This window comes from Plecotus auritus (assembly GCF_963455305.1).
Source record: "Plecotus auritus genome assembly, chromosome: 9".
Taxonomy (NCBI): Eukaryota; Metazoa; Chordata; class Mammalia; order Chiroptera; family Vespertilionidae; genus Plecotus; species Plecotus auritus.
In genome coordinates, this window is record NC_137783.1 from 11,230,635 (window position 1) to 11,249,554 (window position 18,920).

An 18,920-nucleotide genomic window follows, 5' to 3' on the forward strand; every position below is an offset into this window, starting at 1 on the left:
ATCAGCCACTTGAAGTTTAATTTCCATGCCATTAGCTTAAAAGACAGAGCAGTTTTTAAAAAGGATGATGATAGTAATAATACCTAAGGCTTTTTCTTACATCATCAGTCATTTTCAGGACAGGAACAGCACCCCTCCGTGGGGAGCCTCTTACATTTAGTGGGAAGTAAACTTCTGGCCAGGACTTGGGGCTCCTGCCTGCCCTTTTAAAAAGTGTCCAGGGGGCCTCTGACTTCCCCTTGGGGAGGCAAAACCAGCTCTGACTGGTAGGTACGTGGGCTTAGGCATTCCTGCAAAGATCCAGCCACTGAACACTTACTCCATCCTAAAACAACAACTTAAACAAAGGCACCCCCTTTTCACTTCCTGGCATTCTCCAGAAATCCTGCTGCAACAAAACGCAGGCCTTCAGACAGAAGAACAACCTCTCCCACTGTCTCCATGTTCCACCAAATGTCTATTTACCCTCATTAATTTTTTTTCCCTTTTCTTTTTTCCTCAACCTGAAACCATCAGCTATGAGTCAGAGAGCGATCATTAACTTTTACAGCTTCCACACACATCCACCTACTCACATTTGGGGAAAGAAGTATTGACTTGCAACATTGCCTGAGACCAAAATCCTGTAAGAAGAAAAAAAAAGGGAAAAAATTGCTTCAAGAAAGTTACATCTATAGGTCTATGGGGGGATGCTACACATTCGCTGTTTTTTTCCACTTTGTGCTGCAATCTCTTGCAAAAAAAAATAAAATAAAAAAGAAATGTTGAAGTTGAACTTTGGGGATGGAGATCGGCATTTCTGGGTTGATTTTTGAGAAAAACTAGGTGATTTTCTTTACACATTAAAACAGAGTTCTTAAATTGCTTGGGGGCAGGAGTGGGGAAGATATAAAGTGTATCAACTTTCCTGCTTCTGAACAAAACACATTTCTAGCCCACAAAAGCACCCAGGCTCCAGTGCTGAGCCATGTTCCTCACACAGCATTTTCACTGGAAGTTGCTAGCTTCACGAACATTCTTCCAATGATGCCCCCATCATTACTCCACTTAGCAGTCACAGTGCTGCAACTCATAACGAATTAATTTGCATTAATGTGGGTTTCATGTGTCCGTCCCTGGATATGCCATTGTGATTCAGGCTTAATAAAACTGACAGGACAATAACATAGTGCCTTTTATTTCACTTTCTAAAACCAACCAACCCCACCCCAAGACCCACACAACCCGCCCGATTTTTTAAGCATTTTACTAATATATTTAGTACATCATAATTGGCCCAGCACGCAGGAACCTAGTTATCTTCTCAGTAAATATTTATAGCATCACTTCTTTCCCATTCATTCTGCATTTTCTTAGAGAATCTCACTGTAGCCTACATCTGCAATTCATTGACTTTACAATTTACCACATGTTGGGATGGGAGAGGTCTTAGCTCCATTTGAATCACTACACAAATATGCAAGTGATTTATCGGTTTCAAACTGGAGACTGCAAGAGAAGGACTCCACTTTTCCTGAACATTACTTCTTCTGGCAGGCCATGAACAATTACAGTTCGTACTAATTAAGCTCTGTAAATGTGCTGTGCCCTGCTAATGCCTACCAGGCCTCAAATTTATTTTCATGATGCCAAACTTTAGTGAGCAATTTTAACTCCTTCGGAGCTGATCCCACTAATACCCATTCCTTCCTCCTGTAGACCAAACCGTTTGGGGCTACTTCACGACAGGAAAAAAAAAAAAAAAAGTATAAAGTATAACGGGCTGAATTACCAGCCAGAAATCAGATGTGCCTAAGGAAGGAAAAGCTATCCTGGGAAAACCTAGGAACACCAGGACTGATAACCCCTTCAAAGATCCCACAGCCCCATCTTTGTAATGAGCTGTTAAGGGATGCATATCTGTCCCTGAGGGCTAGTAAGTTTCTGCATTCCATTGATTAGAAAATAAAACCTTTCAGCCTGGGTCTTTAAGTTGGGGTTGGATAGAGAGAAGGATCCGGCCAGAAATGATGGAACCCACAGCCCTCCCTCAACCGTTTCCCACACACCTCAGAACCCCATTCCCCTTTAGCATGTGGTCAGCTTGCAACACACACACACACAACAGCCCACTTTTAAAAAACAAATTAAAATCGGCAAAATAATTGGCCCTGGAGGCCTCACACGGGGTTTAGACTACAAATGCCCCACCCCCAGATCATCATACAATAACTGATATGAACCTATCTGTTGGCCAGATCCTCACTTTGGGTGAGGAGTGGGTTGGAACCCTTCTCAGTCTCAGCTGAGCAATCTAGTTTTAAACAGCAAGCAACCCCCTCCGCCATGGTACTCCCACCTCTCCTAAGAAACTTCCAATCCCGTTTCCTCCAAGCCATTCATTCCCCAAGCCCAAAGCTGTGCCCCATCTTCTTTTACTTTTCTAATCTTAGTCCAGCATTTATTCTGCCTCTCTGGGCGACATTTCTGTGTACCTTTCCCAAATGCGAGGCTTTCCTTCCCATCCCCAACATAAACCTGGATTGTTTCTTCTCTTCTATTAATGTCCTTAAATTGACTCTCCTCTCCCTCTTTTTTTTCCAAACCCTCGGGTTAACCAGTGCCCTATGCAATGTGTGTATTTTCCCTTCCAGCTCAGTGGAACATCATATAAATTACAGAGCAGTCTCCCCTATCCGGTTTCTGTAAGTATTCTGGGAAATATGCACTATATCGGCAACACAGACTTTAAAAAAAAAAAAAAAAGAAAGAAAGAAAAGAAAAAGGGAGGAACCAGAAGGAAAAAGATGCAAACACCTAGAGCAACTTTGCTTTTGAAAAAGGCATTTGTGCAGAGCCCCCCACTGAATGTCCATGCCTGAAAGTGCGCTTTATAAATGTGTATAACAATAGCCTAGAGGAAAACTACAAGTCAGCTGCCAAAGGAGGGGGTGTCGGCCTCAGTCAGCTCAGATTGCAGGGGTGGGGGTCACAGGAGGGGGGAGGGCAGCATTTGCGATGGGCTTTCCCTCGCCACCCCCCCCCATCTCATTGCTTATAATTAGTGAGAGAAATTTGAGCTACTGCCAATGTCTGCGGACCTTGAATATTATAAGGCCAACGTGGCGTCAAATATCTTAACATTCATAAGTGTTATGGGCTGTAAATAAAGCCTGTGGATTTATGACCCGGTGGCGCTTGCCAGCAAAGGACTGGGGCACATTTCTTTCAGCAGACCTGTCGAGGTGCAAGTTTGCCTTTGGTTGTAAAATTAACCATTTCCTTCACAAATGTGCTCAATTATAAGTCAGAGCTGAAGATTTACTTACACGGTTGCCAATACTCACTCCCAGAAGAAACTCGGACCCCCCCACCCCAGCACATCCCCCTGGGAAAATAAAAGCCTCCAGAATCTGATTGACCCTCCCCCCGCCTTTTCAAAACTTCTGTACTGTGTCACCTCTAAACAGTTATAAATGCGGTTAAAGATATTATCTAATTCCACTTACCAAGACTAAAAAGCTTACAACCTACTTCCTTGGAAAGTGCTTATTTATTTGGCAAGTCTATGGTTTTTAAAAAAAAAAAAAAAGTAAATCACTCCTGGCCTGCAGTCTCATCCCTTCCCCCAATATAATGTCATCTACTTCCTGTGCAAGAGAGAGCCTTTGCTAAATCCAGGTTGTCTCATACTTAACTGCCAATAAACCAACTTCCACATAACTTCCAGACAGCTGGGGGAAAGGTCCCCGGGAGTTTTAGTCACGGTCCAGAAACACGCGTCCGCACAAAAATTTGCAGCTGTCCTTTCTCTCCAGTGCATTTTTAATGCGATTCGGGGGCCCCTCTGGTGAAGCATCTGACAAAATGTGAAATCTTCTTAGGTGCCTCCTGGTTGGCCCCGTGTGCTTATGTGAGGGAAGTGGCACCAGGATTTCCCAGCCCAGAACTCCAGGCACCTCACAAATGCGAGAGGGGCATGCAAAACTTGGAAAGAGGTGGACTGTCACCTTTAAAGGCACAGCCTCTGGTGCAACTATTAAAATGCGAGTTTTCTAAAGCAAGTATTTTTTGCACTGCTCACAGAACAGCCTTCTGGACCTGCCAACACGCGGACACCTTCCTGGAACTTTTTCACAGCTTGCTAAGAAACAGAAAACTGACCAGCTTCCAGCGGGGACTCCAAGTTAAATCCCTATCAGTAAAATTCAAATCAACGTGCAAAACTCCTGGGCAAGAACGGGGATTGTCTGCCTCTAAATCTTTCCCTAATCAGATAGGGGGCATCAGTGAAAGCTACTTCCCTTTAGCCGTCAAAAGTTTCCAAAAACACTTCTTCCAAAGAAGCACTTTAGGCTCCCGGCTGCTTAATAGTTTGTTTCTGGGGTTTCAGAAAGCTTTAAATTCAACAAACGGCAAAGCGCTGGCATATTAAATTTATAATCATTAAAATATGACTTACTGGGTGAGTGTTGAACCCATAATCCATACTGCAGACATTAAACCCCAACCTATAAAGATTAGCACAGAATTAATACTGTGGCAGTCAGATAGAAATCTAAACATGTTCCCCATAAATATTTCGGGAGGAGATGGAAAACAATTAGTATACATACCAAAGAAGGGCCAGACCACCTGTTCTTTTTCAGGGTGATAAGCATTTTATTGTTCTCTATTTAAAATGTAATGACCTGTGTAATTACAGTAATATTACATTGTTATGTAGGGGCTTGGAATGTCACACTTTGAAAAGTGTTGTCAAAACAAAAGGGGATGCAGGTGGGGGGTGGGAGGACAACAGGGAAGGACCACCATTAACCCTTCACACTCCCAAGTCCAGCTCTTTTGTATTAGAAAGGATTATGTTGTTTGGATGAGGAGCAAACACCCATTTTTCACAAGGCAGACAGAGAAGTTGCCGGGCTACATACAACCCCAGTGAATAGGCCCCTCTTGGCTTCCTTTAAATGCCCGATTCCAAGTTCAAAAATGAATTCAAGATGCTGCTTATTTATTTGTGCAAACTAGTAGCAAACAGCTCAGTTGAAAAGCAAATAACTTCGGATAAAAGATGCAAGAAGTCTATCAAAAAGCAATTTCAAACCTAACTAGAATTTCGACCACACCATATTCCCACTTCTGGCTTGGCAGGAGGGAAAAAGAAATGCAACACTACTTTTTTCCTATCAACTTTAATATGGTAACAGTAGTCTTATCTTTAACATACAAATGTTACCACAATTCTAATATTTGCAGTTCTATCACTTCCCATCTACTTTACTAGACCTCTCTCCTTACTGTGTTTTTGTCTTCAAATCTGTCTCTTAAAAAGCCGTTCCCATTACTGTATCAAAGACTAAATTAATGTTATGCAGAAATCTTTGTCGCTTTAAAATAAAATTATTACTATCAAGCTTTATGGCGTACTCAGCAATTAAAGCATTATTCTTGAGATAATGTGGTATTCATCGTAAGTTGATTCAATGATACTCCTTAATTCTTTACATTCTTAAATAGAAAAGCAGAAATCAGGGATGGAAAGAGTTGGCTTTTTAAAGGATGCAGCTGGTTTACAGGTACCTGATAGGCAACAGAAAATGTAGCAAAAACACCACCTACAAGGAGGGTCGGATATGAATTAAGCATACAGCTAATTTGTCTTTACACCTTGCCCTCCCAAACACCCTCTACGAAGCACTAAGCATTTCAGATAGGCATGAAAAGACGGCTGTCTTGCCTATAGATTCCTCCGGCAGCTGTATCAAATCTGGAATTGCAAGCTGGCCTCTCTGATGGAAGACGTCAGGAGTGACACACAACAGCCTCTCGTCCTCATTTCCATTGCTCTGCTAACCGGCCTAAATAAATAACTTTAATTTTGGAGCGCAAAATCTAACCCAGGTAACAGATAGGAAGGCGGAAGGGGCAGTGCACACAAAGATGTCAGTTGGGTGTTTGACATGCAAATACTGAAAACTGCCTACTGAGTTCAGAAATGTCTTCTCAGACTCCATCTGATGTCACAGCACAAGGCCACCCGCTAGGTCCACAATTAAAAGAACTAGACTCCGTCTATTCCTATAATGCCCACAAAGGGGACCAATGGTTCGGAGCCTTCCCTTTCGCACCAGGAAATCATTTCTTTGCCTCCAACAATTTTCCTGTTTCCTAATTACAGCACAACACCACTGCTCAAGTTTTTGGAGATAGTATGGCGACATTGCCAGCCGTCACAGGCTGGGAGTTTGCAAAGAGTCAAGAAAGCCAGCAAGACCGCCATCCCAGCTCAATATTCAGATGGCCTTTCCGATGGCCAAGTGGATTTTAAAATAATACCATGGTAGGGGGAGGGGAGGAGAGGAAGACATTCTCATGGTTACTTTGGAATGTTGCTTGGTCGGGTTAGTGAGTACACAAACCATCCGATTCTGAGCAGAAAGCTCTTGCCCTCGAGCTCCCAAGAAAAATACAACGAAGCCGGGCTGTGCTTCCCCCCACAGCCGGGTCCCTGCAGCCTGAAAGCGCTGGCCCTGCAGGAAGAGGTCGGCTGAGCCGCTCTCCCAGCTTCCCAAGCATGCAGAAGCCTGAGCGCAGGGGAGGGGGAATAATTATTTCTCTTTCCTAGCCATAAAAAAAATGACCGGTCTAGCATGCCCTCACCATTTTTGCCAGGGCCCAAGAAACAAGTCAAACCTGATAGTTAATATTTTAATGCTTAAAAACACTTGTAGATCTGATCGACTCCCGTCCAGCAAGCCCTAGGGTCATTAGCATCGAATCCATGCCTGTTAAACAGTGGGTGCATTATTTCAAATAGCTATCCCCAGTTACCGAAGAAGAAAAAACAAAAGTAGTGTGTGTGTGTGTGTGTGTGTAAATAAGGGGTGGTGGGGGCGGGGGGGGACCAAACCAGAGAAGGTGCAAATGACAATTCCGGAAAACCCGGCACAAATGGCTACAGACTGCGGCTAGAGATTTTTCAATCCAGGCTTTTTAGCGGTTGGGGGGAGGGAGTTCAGGGCAAGGGCAGGGGGCATAGGCCAGTCCGGGAAGGGGGTGAACCTTATTAACAAATGTCAGCGGTGGGCAACACAGCCTACGGGAAGCGGCCAGGAGCCTAGCACCCCGAGCCGCTCTAGGGCCTCCAAAGTTGGGAGGCCCACGATCAGCAGTCCACTCCCTTGAAGGAGAGGCGCCCTTGGCTTCCCCTTTGCACCTTGGGCCCGCATACCCTGGTGTCTGCCTCCCCTTCCCTAGGGCTCACTGAGCTGGCAAGCGCAGACCCCGCTCTAAGCTCCAAGGCACCAAAATTCCCTAGAAATACATCAAGTCCGCTCGGAGGAGGCCATCCCGGCTGACCACAAACCCAGAACCCCGGCCACAGGGGCCTCCCCACCCCGCGCAGGCCGGGGGAGCCCGCGGCCAGAGCGCCGGGAAGCCGAGCCCGCCAAGGCGCCCAGGGCGCTCGCGGCCCTGCGGGGTGGCCAAACGAGAGCAAGCCCAGAGGCCCCAAGTTTGCAGTGGGACCAGTCTGGCAAGCATGACCTTCCAGGGCAAAGGGGGAGGAGGGCTAAGAGCCGGCGATCAACACTAGAAAGCTAAATAAATAACCGGCCGAAAGAGAAAGCCCAGGCGCTTCTCCACGGCCTCGGGCTCCGCGCGCGCGCGCTCGCTCGTTTTCAGGTCCAACACCTGGAGGACAATCCACTCTCTACCCCGCGCGTCGGGCGCAGCCCAGTCCCTGAGTCCCCGGCAGCGGCAGCCAAGGGGTTAACCTGGGGAAAGCCCAAGACGCCACAGAAGAGGGAAGTAGAGAGAGAGAGAGAGAGAGAGAGAGAGAAAGAGAGAGAGAGAGAGAGAGAGAGAGAGAGAGAGAGAGAGAGAGAGAAGAAAGAGCCACACAGTCATCTTCCCAGGGTGAAGAAACAAACACCACCGAAGGGGGAGGGGGCAATCAGAGCGCAAAAGAAACTTCTGATTTTTCCTCCCCAACAAAGCCCTGCTTGGACAGAAAGGTCTCCCCAACATCACGAGGCAGCAAACTGAAAGCAAGAACATGGCGAAGTGCAAACAAATCCAGTCCACAAAAGGCAGAAAAGTTTGGAGAGTTTCGGGCGGCCTGGGCCACGGGCGGGGGAGGGGAGGCGGGGAGGGGAGGAGGCGGGGAGGGGGGAGGGGAGGGGAAGGAGGGGGCAGGGTAGAGGCCGCATGCGGGGCCGGCCGGGCGGGCGGGCAGGCGGGCTGCGGGCGGGGGCCGGGCGCGGAGGCACTTACGGTTCGGGCGGTGGGCGAGAGCGATCCGTTGGGGAGGTAGGGGCTCGTCAGGTCGGGGATCATGATGAAGGGGTAGCCGGGATACGGTGGCCCCTTAAAGAGCCCTCCATCTTGCCTCTTGGCCGCTAACATGGCGGGGCGGCGAGGGGACGGCGGCGGCCGCACGGAGCGGGAGAGAGCGGGGAGAAACTTTTTAGAGAGCGGCCCCAGTGGCCGGGCGCCCCGGCCGGGCCGGCGCAAAGCCGGGCCGAGCGGGGCGCGGGCCCGGGCGCGCGGGGCGGCGGGCCCGGGGGGCAGCTCTGGGCGGCTGCGGGGCGCGCGGGGCGTACTCACCTTCTTCCAAACTTTCCCGGGATTTATCTCGGAAACTTTCGGAGCGAGGCGGAGGCCGTCTTTCCGCCTTCCCGGAGGGATGGAGGTGGGGAGGGCGAGGGGCAAACGCCACGCAGAAGGGGGGAGAAGGGGGGAGAGAAAGAACCAGCGGGGTGGGGGGTTCGGGGGGGAGAGAAAAACAGGGTTACAAGTTTTCGCAATGGTGGCACGGCACGCACACGCCGCCCGCCCGGCCCCGCGGCGCCCCGCCGCCGCCCCCAGCCCCGATTTCTCCCCTTGAAGCAACATTTGCCAAACCCAGGAAATAAATTAAAAACCCCACCAGCCCGAGGGGCTTTTCCTACCTCGGAATCGGAAGAGCTGTTTTGATTCGTTTCTGATTCATTGACTAGAGACGACTTGACATCAGCTAAATCCCTCTCTGCCGAGGAGTTTTCCGAGCTCTTCTCCTCCTGCTCGCCCTCGTCTTTGAAGGAAATCAGTTCGTCGTTGGCGCCTAGGTCATCTCCTCCACCGCCGTTCAGCTGCGGCATTTTTTTCACCCACCAGCAGCAATTTTGGAAGAAAAATGAAGGAGGAAGAAAAGCAAAAAAAAAAAAAAAAAATACCCCCAAAAAGTTTTGTCCCCCCTCCAAAAAAATATTGCAAGAAAAAGACGAGTCCAAGGTGAACTTTTTTTTCAGCTTTGGGGTCTTTTTCTCCTGGGGAGGGGAAAGAGGGAGGAGGGGAGGGGAAGGGGGGGGAGATCTTCTGCACGCGTGAGTTTGGGTTTCTTTTTTCTCTCGTTCCCAAGGATCCGATCAATGTGCAAAAAAATAATAAATAAAAAAGGGGGGTAAAAAAAAACACACCAACAACAACAAGAAGTCAGATATAAAGCGCAAAGGGGGGGAAGCCGAAGATACAGGAGGAGCTCGTGCCGCTCGAATTTGAGTGAGTTGAAGTTAGACTGAGAGCTTTTCAGTTCAAAGGCGGCGCTGATTGACAGATAGAAAAAGGGGATCGAAATCCGGAGGAACGGAGTAGTCTGGGAGCGGAGATTATTGACAGGGCGAGAGGAACACACTCGCTTAATGAGATGCCGGGGGGCGGGGCCGTCCCGGTGACGTGTGCATAAATAAACAGCCGGGGTGGGCGGGGCGGGGGCGGCCAACAATGATCCTTTCGGGCGCCGGGAGAGGGAGGAGGAGAGGGGCAGGGGCGGGGGCGGAGAGGGGGAGGGAGGAGTGCGTGTGCAGGGGAAGAGGCCTGCGCTGAGTGTGCGACCCCGGGAGTCTGGGCGAGGGGACGGGGACTCGCTCCGGGTAGGGGGTGGCTTCGAAAAGACAATGCGGAGTGGGAGAGGAGGGGAAGGGGGTGGCGACCAAGTCAGGAATCTGAGCCCAGGAAGGCGGAAGGAAAGCCCACTTGGGGGGCGGGGATGGGGAGAGGCCCAGAAACAGTGCAGTTTAGAAATATTAGAAATAAGTCTTCAAGAGAGGGGAAAGGAGGAGAGTATTGTAAGGAAGGGGTGCATGGGTGGGGGTGAGGGGTGCTCAGGGGTTAATCTCGCAGTGAAATCAGCCACCCTGGGGCAGGATGTAACAGAAGTGGCCAAAAAGAAAGATCCAACCCTCCACTTTCGGCGGGCTTGGGGAAGTGGAGGGCTGGGCAGAGTTCCTGGTCATTGCAGTGAAAGAAACTATTAACCCACGAGGTCTTCCCTCCCTTTTTTGTTTATTAACAGTGAATCAGTTCATTAAATGTTGTCTCACTAGAACAAATATGCCAAGATGACTTTTTATCCAAAAAATAATCCAATACTGTAGTGTTTGTTAGGGACATTAAAAATATCTTTAAGGAAAAAATACATGATTCTTTTTAATGTAGTGTTGGTTGTGTGTGTGTGTGTGTGTGTGTGTGTGTGTTTAACTGACGTCGGAGTTGGTAGGAAATGAGCTAGGATTCAAAGTCCTTTCTGACTTTGGAGGTGAAAAGTTTGGGCGTTAACACCACCAGGGAAAATAAAACTGAAAGTTCACCAAGCCCTGGGATCAGAGGTGCTGGAGTCTTCCTCCAAGGGGGTCTGAAATGAAATCCCGGAAAGACTGCCCAAATAATCAAGATGTAGATGGCTTTGGCAGGAAATTGCTAACCAAGCTGATGCTAGAAGACCTCAGGGAGGAGATGGAAAACCTGGGGTTTGAAGCAGGTATTTGTTGACTTTTAGGCACTCTCCTGGGAAGCAGATTGATTTGCTACAAAATGGGGAACAGAATTACGTTAAAGGGGGAACAGCCAGGCTTCCAAAACAGTGTTCCTGGGTGATGGAGCAAGAACACTCATTTTCTTGCAAATATCCAATGAGAAGTGGGCTGGAAACTCCAACATGAAAAGGGGACAAAAAGAATCGGGGGCAGGGGGTTGGGGGGGAGAAGAAGAAGAAGAAATCAGTAGAAATTAGCAAATTGTTAGAAATAGTGTTGGTCTAGAGTCCATGATGCATTAAATTATCCCACCCATCCCTAAAAAAATAAAAATAAAAATCTCGCGCTGGCTGGTTTGGCTCAGTGGATAGAGCATCGGCCTGCGGACTTAAGGGTTCCAGGTTCAATTCCGGCCAAGGAAGGGCATATGCCCAAGTTACAGGCTTGATCCCCAGTGGAGGGCATGCAGGAGGCAGCCGATCAGTGATTCTCATCATTGATGTTTCTATCTCTCTCTTCCTCTCCCTTCCTCTCTGAAACCAATAAATAAAAATAAAAATCTCACCTGCTTTTCAGCCAGCCCATCAGCACCTAAGATTTCCAAAAGAAAAGCACATTTACCATGTAATATTTAGAGAGTTTGGGATTTCAGCAAAACTGTTTTATAAGCTAAAGGTCTCAGAAGGAAGACTACTAAAAATAATGATAGCAAGATTGACAAGGCCCATGCATTCCCCTGCAATGGAAAAAAAATCACAACCACATTTGCACACTTAACAGTGAGATGCAGGCAAAATAAAAATGGGGGGAGGGGAGGGGAGGGGGAGGGGGGAGAACTAGAATCACTGTAACTCGCAACTTTAATATTAATCAGAAAATCAGAAGTAGAGTGAGACGAAGCCTGAAGAGAAGTAGAACAAATGTGTACATTTAATCAGGCAGGATTGAATAGGGTACAAAGCACAGGACTAATTAGTCTCAGCAGGTAGGACTAACCTTCAGACTTCATAAATAAATAAGGCGGGCACAGTTTCTAAGAGGGAGAGTGGAGACAGAAAGGGGATTATTTCAAGACACCAAGTAAAAACATGAAGAATGAAATGCTGCACTGTTAAATCCATGTACAAATGGATTGAACAGTTTCCTTTTTTTAGGTCTTTCCACCTGGTTGCCTGTAGGTTTATACATCTAGCGAATGACCGGTAGCTTTTCACACTTTGCTAATTGTCACCTGTATACTGAGTGTGCCTAAGTCTGTGTACAGGACTTTCCTAAGGCCCAGTTTAAGGGCTTATTTACTTTAATTGGGACACATTTACAGTAACTCAATTTTATGGCAATTTCTTTCTCCTGTGTGGTGGTATTTTGTTTTTTCATCTAACCCCGATCTGAATTTAGTGGGATAATGAGGTCTTCTATATCCTTTAAAGAGGACTACCTGGATAATAAAAGCTCATAAATATACTGACGGGAAATGTTAAAGAGTGTACTTATTGTTTTTAATGTCCTGACCTGCATTTTTATCATATGTAAATATAATGGCTTTCTTCTGATGATCAGTAGCCTCATACATTTTGGCATATCCTTATATTTCTCATGCAAAGGAAACCCTTGAATCTTTTTTTCTTTAAATCTCTGATTTAATCAAGCAATTAAAAGTTATTTCATGATAGCACATGTGTCACATTTTTTGTTTAAATATATTTTATTGATATTTTTTACAGAGAGGAAGGGAGAGGGATAGAGAGTCAGAAACATCGATGAGAGAGAAACATTGATCAGCTGCCTCCTGCACACCCTCCACTGGGGATGTGCCCGCAACCAAGGTACATGCCCTTGACCGGAATCGAACCCGGGACCCTTGAGTCCGCAGGCCGACGCTCTATCCACTGAGCCAAACCGGTTTCGGCACATGTGTCACATTTAATTTCCTTGCCTTGTGCCATAAAAAGGCTTGGGAAGACCAGCAGGCTCTCAGAGGGTCAGTAACCCGAGAGTCTCCTAAAGGGCTTTGGGTGATGTCAGGATGGGGGTAAGAGAAGGAGTTGAGCATGGAACTGCAATTGGCAGAAAGCAAGGTCACATAATATTTTTCTTTAATTAAAAGGTCAAGTTGGGCCCACAAAATGGACATGTAATTTATAGATTTGGTGTAAACTTTTAAAGAATAGTTGCCGTGTGTCCAGGCTGAGGCAACTTGGACACTTCTTCCCTAGTTTAAACCAACTTCTCTCTCTAGATATTGATGACTCCTGGTCTATAGCAGGGATTCTGAAAGCAGGGAGGAAACTAGACCAGTTCTGACTTGAACTTGAATTAAGGGATTTTGCCATCTTGGTGTATACACATCGGGGGAGATGCTGTGGCCTCCTCATTTGGAGGCTGTTCCAGGAGTCAGCCCAGGGCCTGAACTCCAGGTAGACTGTCCCTCAGTCTCCCTTTCTTCTCTGGCTCCTCATCTGCAGCTTCTTCACTTCTCTTTTCACTGCTCCCTTCAGCCATCCCTCAACTAAATCTTGGTGAATATATGTTGATATTAATAAAAGTAATATAGCCCTAGCTGGTTTGGCTCAGTGGATAGAGCGTCGGCCTGGGACTGAGGGGTCCCGGGTTCAATTCTGGTCAAGGGCGCATGCCCGGGTTGTGGCCTCATCCCCAGTGGGGGGCGTGCAGGAGGCAGCCTATCAATGATTCTCTCTCATCATTGATGTTTCTCTCTCTCCCTCTCCATTCCTCTCTGAAATAAATAAAAATATATTTAAAAAATAAAAGTAATATGCATAAAAGTAATATGCATAAAATTAAGTGAGTGAGTTACCTTTCCAGGGCGTACTTCCTTGTTCATCGCTACTGGGAGTGTGGAAAGGATGCTCCAGTCCCTATAAATGGCCTTCCTGGCATCGGTTCCTCATGGGGAGTGACGGCAGAGTGTTAAGCGCCCTCTGGAAAACGTGCCGGAGGAGACGGCAGAAATAGGCCGTGTTACCTGTGGCCCCTTCGTCTTCACAGTGAGGTGGATGGACTAGATATTTTCTTAGGTTCTTTTTAGCGTTCAGAGGCCATGATTCCACAGTTTCAGCCCCCGCCCCAGTTGTGGAAGAGGCTCACCCGCAAAACAGACACACCATACTAGAAGTTTGGGTTTGGAATTCAGGAGAAGCGAGAATAGTCTGTTCATATTCACCAGAAGCCGAGAATATATGCTGACAACCATATTCAGCTCCCCCAATTGCTCCACAAGATTCTACTAAATTACCCTTGACAGTGATGCGCACATGTATGCGTGTGTGTATATGTGTGTTCTGTGTGATTTTTCTTTAAAGATCCGGGCTCCAAGATGGATGATCTGTTACCACTCTGTTGTACTCATCTATGCAGGGAGTGTGCTGACTGATGGAAGTCAAAAAAAAAAAAAAAAAGAATCTGAAAACATAAGGAAGCTATAAAATAGGGAAATGTTTAGAAGCCAAAGTCCTGATTCCACTGTGAGATTTTTCTGTTTGCTTTTTGTTCTGCGTGGGTGATGGCTCCTTATTTGGACCTTGAGGAAAGCTGCTCCCTTAGCCAACATGGGAACACTGAAAATTGGACACCTAAGAGTTTTCAATTTTAGCAGGAAGAAGAGGTAGGTAGAAAGGGCCCGCTTCCTCGGCATCTTTTTGTTTTCCCCTATGATTCTGTCAAGGGATGTGGAAAGGCATACACCCTCTTCTTGAAACCCTGAGGAACACTGTTCTGTTCTGGCATTTCTCTGCAGTGCTTGGCTTGATCACCTTGCTTCAGCTAATGACAGGTCCTGGTAATAAAGTGACAATAATGCCTGATGACCCAAGGGTTAATGGGGAGATGTATGCATTTGTACAGGGTTTCATCACCTGCCTTCATAAGCTGATCACTGCCGCTATAGGCATTTGTGACAGCCTTTCGAAAGACATCAGTCCTCCATAAATATACCTTTCCTATTGACAAGATGTCTTTTAACCCTAATAGTAATGGAAGAAGGCCAATAAATGAAACATTTACTGCATAACTTGCCTTATTTTGGGGTGGTGTACGATTCCTTTCTAGCCTCCTCTAGAAGATGTTTTCAGCCTAATTTGCTCCCTAGAAATTTCGCTTGCTACAGTTATACGTCTATGACGTGTTATTGCCTGAAGCCAAGTCTGCATAAGAACTTTCTTAAGATATACTTATCCTAATGCCAGGCTACAGGAACTGGCTGCTTTATGCAGAATTATTTGTGCTGCCCTGGTATACAGGACAGAGACTTCCAATAGGCATTGCCATAGGGGAGGTCTAAATGTTTCTGAGAAGGGGGAAAAAGGCAGTTTTTAAAAGTTTCATCTAGGTTGATTTGTAGAAGTCTTTAGAATTAACAATTGGGTGTGTATTTAACATATTAAAATGCCTGAGGTTTTATTTCCTTTAAAAAAAAAAAAATAGCTCCAGTGACTCCATCCTTTCTTATGGATCATCCTTGCCCGCTCAGATCCCATTGTTCTCTTCGTAAATGTCACAGATACCAAAGCCCCCTCTACAAAAACATGGACTCTTTTAAAAAGAGCAGAGACGATGTCAGCCAGCATTGAGCAATCTCACAAGGTGGTTTACATCTTTTCAAGAGTCAGAGCAGGTGAAATTTCAGGAGAAGGCAATAGCATTGTTCCCCCTTGTAATTCATCTAGGCGTGGGCTGACACACCTGCTTCTGGCCAAAAGCATCATGGGATGGAGGAAGTGAAGGATCCAAGGAACCTCAGCTCCAGAGGGTGATGATTTCAGGCTTGGTCCCTGCAGAAATCCACAGCAGCTTTGAGCTCCAGTCTGTCCTTGAGGAAGGACTAACTCTATGTTGATCAAATCACTGGAGACTGGATTAGAATCGGCTCCCCTCCCCCTTGCAAAAGTCCCAATTGTTTCTGTGAACTCCAATGATGTTGGTAGGTGATATTTCCTAATGCAACATTCGTTTGGACGGGAAAGGGGAAGAAGGATAAATGACGAGCTCTGGGGTCCGGAGTGACTGTGGATCGCAGTATAGACGGCAGCCTGCAGCACAGGGCTCAGCAACAAGGAGGGAGGCTTCCGGTTGACTGTCATCTTGAGCAAACTCCGTTTCTTGGTAGCCTGAGGGCACACTGTAAATACCTAGAGCTGGAGGGAAGGCATTAATCGTTATTTCTTCAAGGTTCCAGGATGCTGAGAGTGAGGGATTATAATGACCCAAAACCCCATAAGCAGCACAGCTCCCCTTCCCAACAACCCCTCTGGTGGACACATGGTCTTTAGGTGTGCACTCAACCCCTCATTCCCCCACATCTTCTCTATGGCCGGGGTTCAGGACCCTCTTTTCATAGCACGGGCATGCACATTCCTTGCTCCACCCAGCCAAGGGCTCAGCTCCTGGAGAAACCCAAGGCCTGGGCCCTGAAGAACCAGTGGAGGCCCCACCCACTCTTCCTACTCCTTCCTACCAGTGGCCAGGAGCTGGAGGCCTTGTGAGTGATGGTGTGTATGTACCTGGGAGACCCTCCTAACCCCCTCCAGGCTTTGCTGCCCACCCCAACCCCCAAAAGCAAAGGTGATGACTATCTGAAAACCAGATGGGGTATTTCTTCGGGAAGGATCTCATTTGAACGTCTTTCAGCCTTTTCTTCTTTGAAGGAAACTCACACCCCCCTCTGTACAAGAAGCATCTTTCTATTATTTTATGTTTCAATTACAGTTTACATGCAATATTATTTTGTATTAGTTTCAGATGTACAGCATAGTGGTTAGAAAATCATACAAGAAACTTCTTTCTAATGTGATATTGTGGCTGTTAATGGTGTTATTTCGTTTTTTGGGTTTTTTTTTTTAATTGATTTTAAAGCGTGAGGAAAGGAGAGACATACACCGAGAGAAACATTGGTTTGTTGTTCCACTTATTTATGCATTCATTGCTTGATTTTTTATGTGCCCTGAAGGGGGATCAAACCTGCAATCTTGGTGTATCAGGATGACAACTGAGCCACCCAGCCACGGCCTCTGTTCCTGTTATTTTATTGCTGTCTACAAAACAGCAGGCACAGTAGAGTTCTTTCTTTAAAAAAAAAATTATAATTGCTTGTTTAAAATATTTAAAAGGATGTCTAAAATATCAAGTGTTTTTTAGAAGATAAAATCTGGGGTAATTTTCACTTTCATTTTTATACTTTTGTATGCTCTCTGGTGCTATCAACATTTAGGGCTGAATAATCCTTGTTGTTCGGGGCTATCCTGTGGATTGTCAGATATTGAGCAGCATCTGTGGTCTCTATCCCACTAGTTACCGTATTTTTCCGTGTATAAGACATCCCCATGTATAAGACGCCCCCCACTTTTCCAACCCAAAATTAAGAAATCAATATTTTAAACATTTTGCTGGTTTTCCTCTTAAGGTCTTCTTTTTTAAGGAGTTGTTCTTCCTGTTTTCTCCACTGTCTGATCTCAGAGGCATTCCACCAGGGCAGATTCCTTGCCTGCCTCCCCTCTCCAGATGGAGGTCAAATGCCAGGCTTCAGCACAGCACACCTTAGCTCATACCACTGGTTTTCTATCCCTCCTCAAGAGCAGCTGCATTATGAAAAGAAAAGGCACTTCAACTCAAAACAAACACATCTGGAAAGGTGGCTTTCAGCACCAAGGACAAGCTGGGAAGTGGCAGCAAAGACTTTAGGATCTCTTGGTGATCCATTGGGAGGGGCCAGCCCCACCCTAAGGGTCCCCAACTACCCTCCTCTTTCTCTCCCTCTCTCCCTCTAGGCAAGTCCCTCTCACCCACTTAAGGCAGAACAGGACAGAGTTCAAAAGCCCCCAAGGCTTCATCTCAATTGTCTAGTAATTTAATAACCCACAGCCCTTTGCAAATACTAATTAAGCAACAGCACAACTCCCTGGTGAGGGCAGCTGGCCACATGCCCACCCCTTGGCCCCTGTTTTTAAATGGGAGGCAATGGAGAGGTGGCTCCCAGGAAAAGTGGTTTGCCTGGGGCTAAAGAGAAAGAAAGGAGGAAGCTGGGTCAAGAGGGAAGAAAGGAATTCCAGGCCACAGAACTTCGTGCAGGCAAGGCTGCTACTGGCTACTCTGGGCTGGTGTATCTCCTTTAGACCTGGGCATCCTCCAGCTCTTTTGCTTCTTAGAGGAGATTATCAGAGGAGGTTGTTGAGAATCTGAAACTAGGTTAAGTCTCTCACTAGGAAAATGCCCTCACTCTTCAATTTTTGCAAATACTCTCTAGACTTTTTACTAAAAAGTCCTGCCCTAAATAATCATAAGGGAAGTCTTACGTTTGCTGAGTCTTTTACAATATTACCGTAGAAGCCATTTCCAATAGGCAAGCAGTTGGGTGTGGAAGTGAACTATGTGGGTTCTAGAATGATGGGGTTGAACCTGTCCATGCCACTCATTGGCTGGGTTGCCTTGAACAAGGTATTTCGCCTCCCAACCCTTCTATTCCCTCATGCATAAAGTGGAGGTAGTAGAATAGCTCTTATTAAAATTATTTCTATTTTACACATGAAAAAATTGAGACTTGGACAAATTGGACCAAACTCATTTCAGTCAGTCAGGGCTAAGGTTTGAACCCAGGACTCCTGACCCTTTATATATCACTCTATCTTCTCTATTAAAACTTAAAAATTTTAACGTTCATATAATGGAATGCAAAACTCTTAAACATGCCCAGGCTGGTGTGGTCAGAGCATTGTCCCATACACTGAAAGACTGTGGATTCGATCACACCTCTCTCTCTCTCTCTCTCTCTCTCTCTCTCTCTCTCTCTCTCTCTCTCTCTCTTCCCCTGTAAAACCAATGAGCATGTCCTCAGGTGAGGATTAAAAAAAAAAAAAAAAAAAAAAAAACTTAAACATTTACTTCGATGAATTTTTAGAAACAGACACACCCATGTAACTAGATCAAGCTAGTAGAATTACTACCAAATCTACTGAAGCCATCCTCGAGTGCCCTCTAAGTCAATATACACCCCCCAACACACACCCACACACAGGCACACACGGAAAGGGAGGTCAGATTTAGCAAATAAAAATATTGCATAGGACATACTTATTTAAAATAAACTATTTGTCGTTGTAGCCCTGGCTGGATGGCTTAGTTGGTTGGAGCATCATC

At 46.3% G+C, this 18,920-nt stretch overlaps 1 protein-coding gene across 1 annotated transcript in view; it reads right to left on the bottom strand.

Moving 5' to 3' along the window:
* Window positions 1-9,607, bottom strand: part of TCF7L2 (transcription factor 7 like 2) — a 198,414-nt gene extending 188,807 nt beyond the window's left edge. The window contains 3 exon segments of the mRNA XM_080643105.1: window positions 8,254-8,514; window positions 8,516-8,653; window positions 8,931-9,607. Of these exon segments, the coding sequence (XP_080499231.1) occupies window positions 8,254-8,514; window positions 8,516-8,653; window positions 8,931-9,119 (588 nt within the window). The 5' untranslated portion in view covers window positions 9,120-9,607.
* Window positions 9,608-18,920: the final 9,313 nt, after the last annotated feature.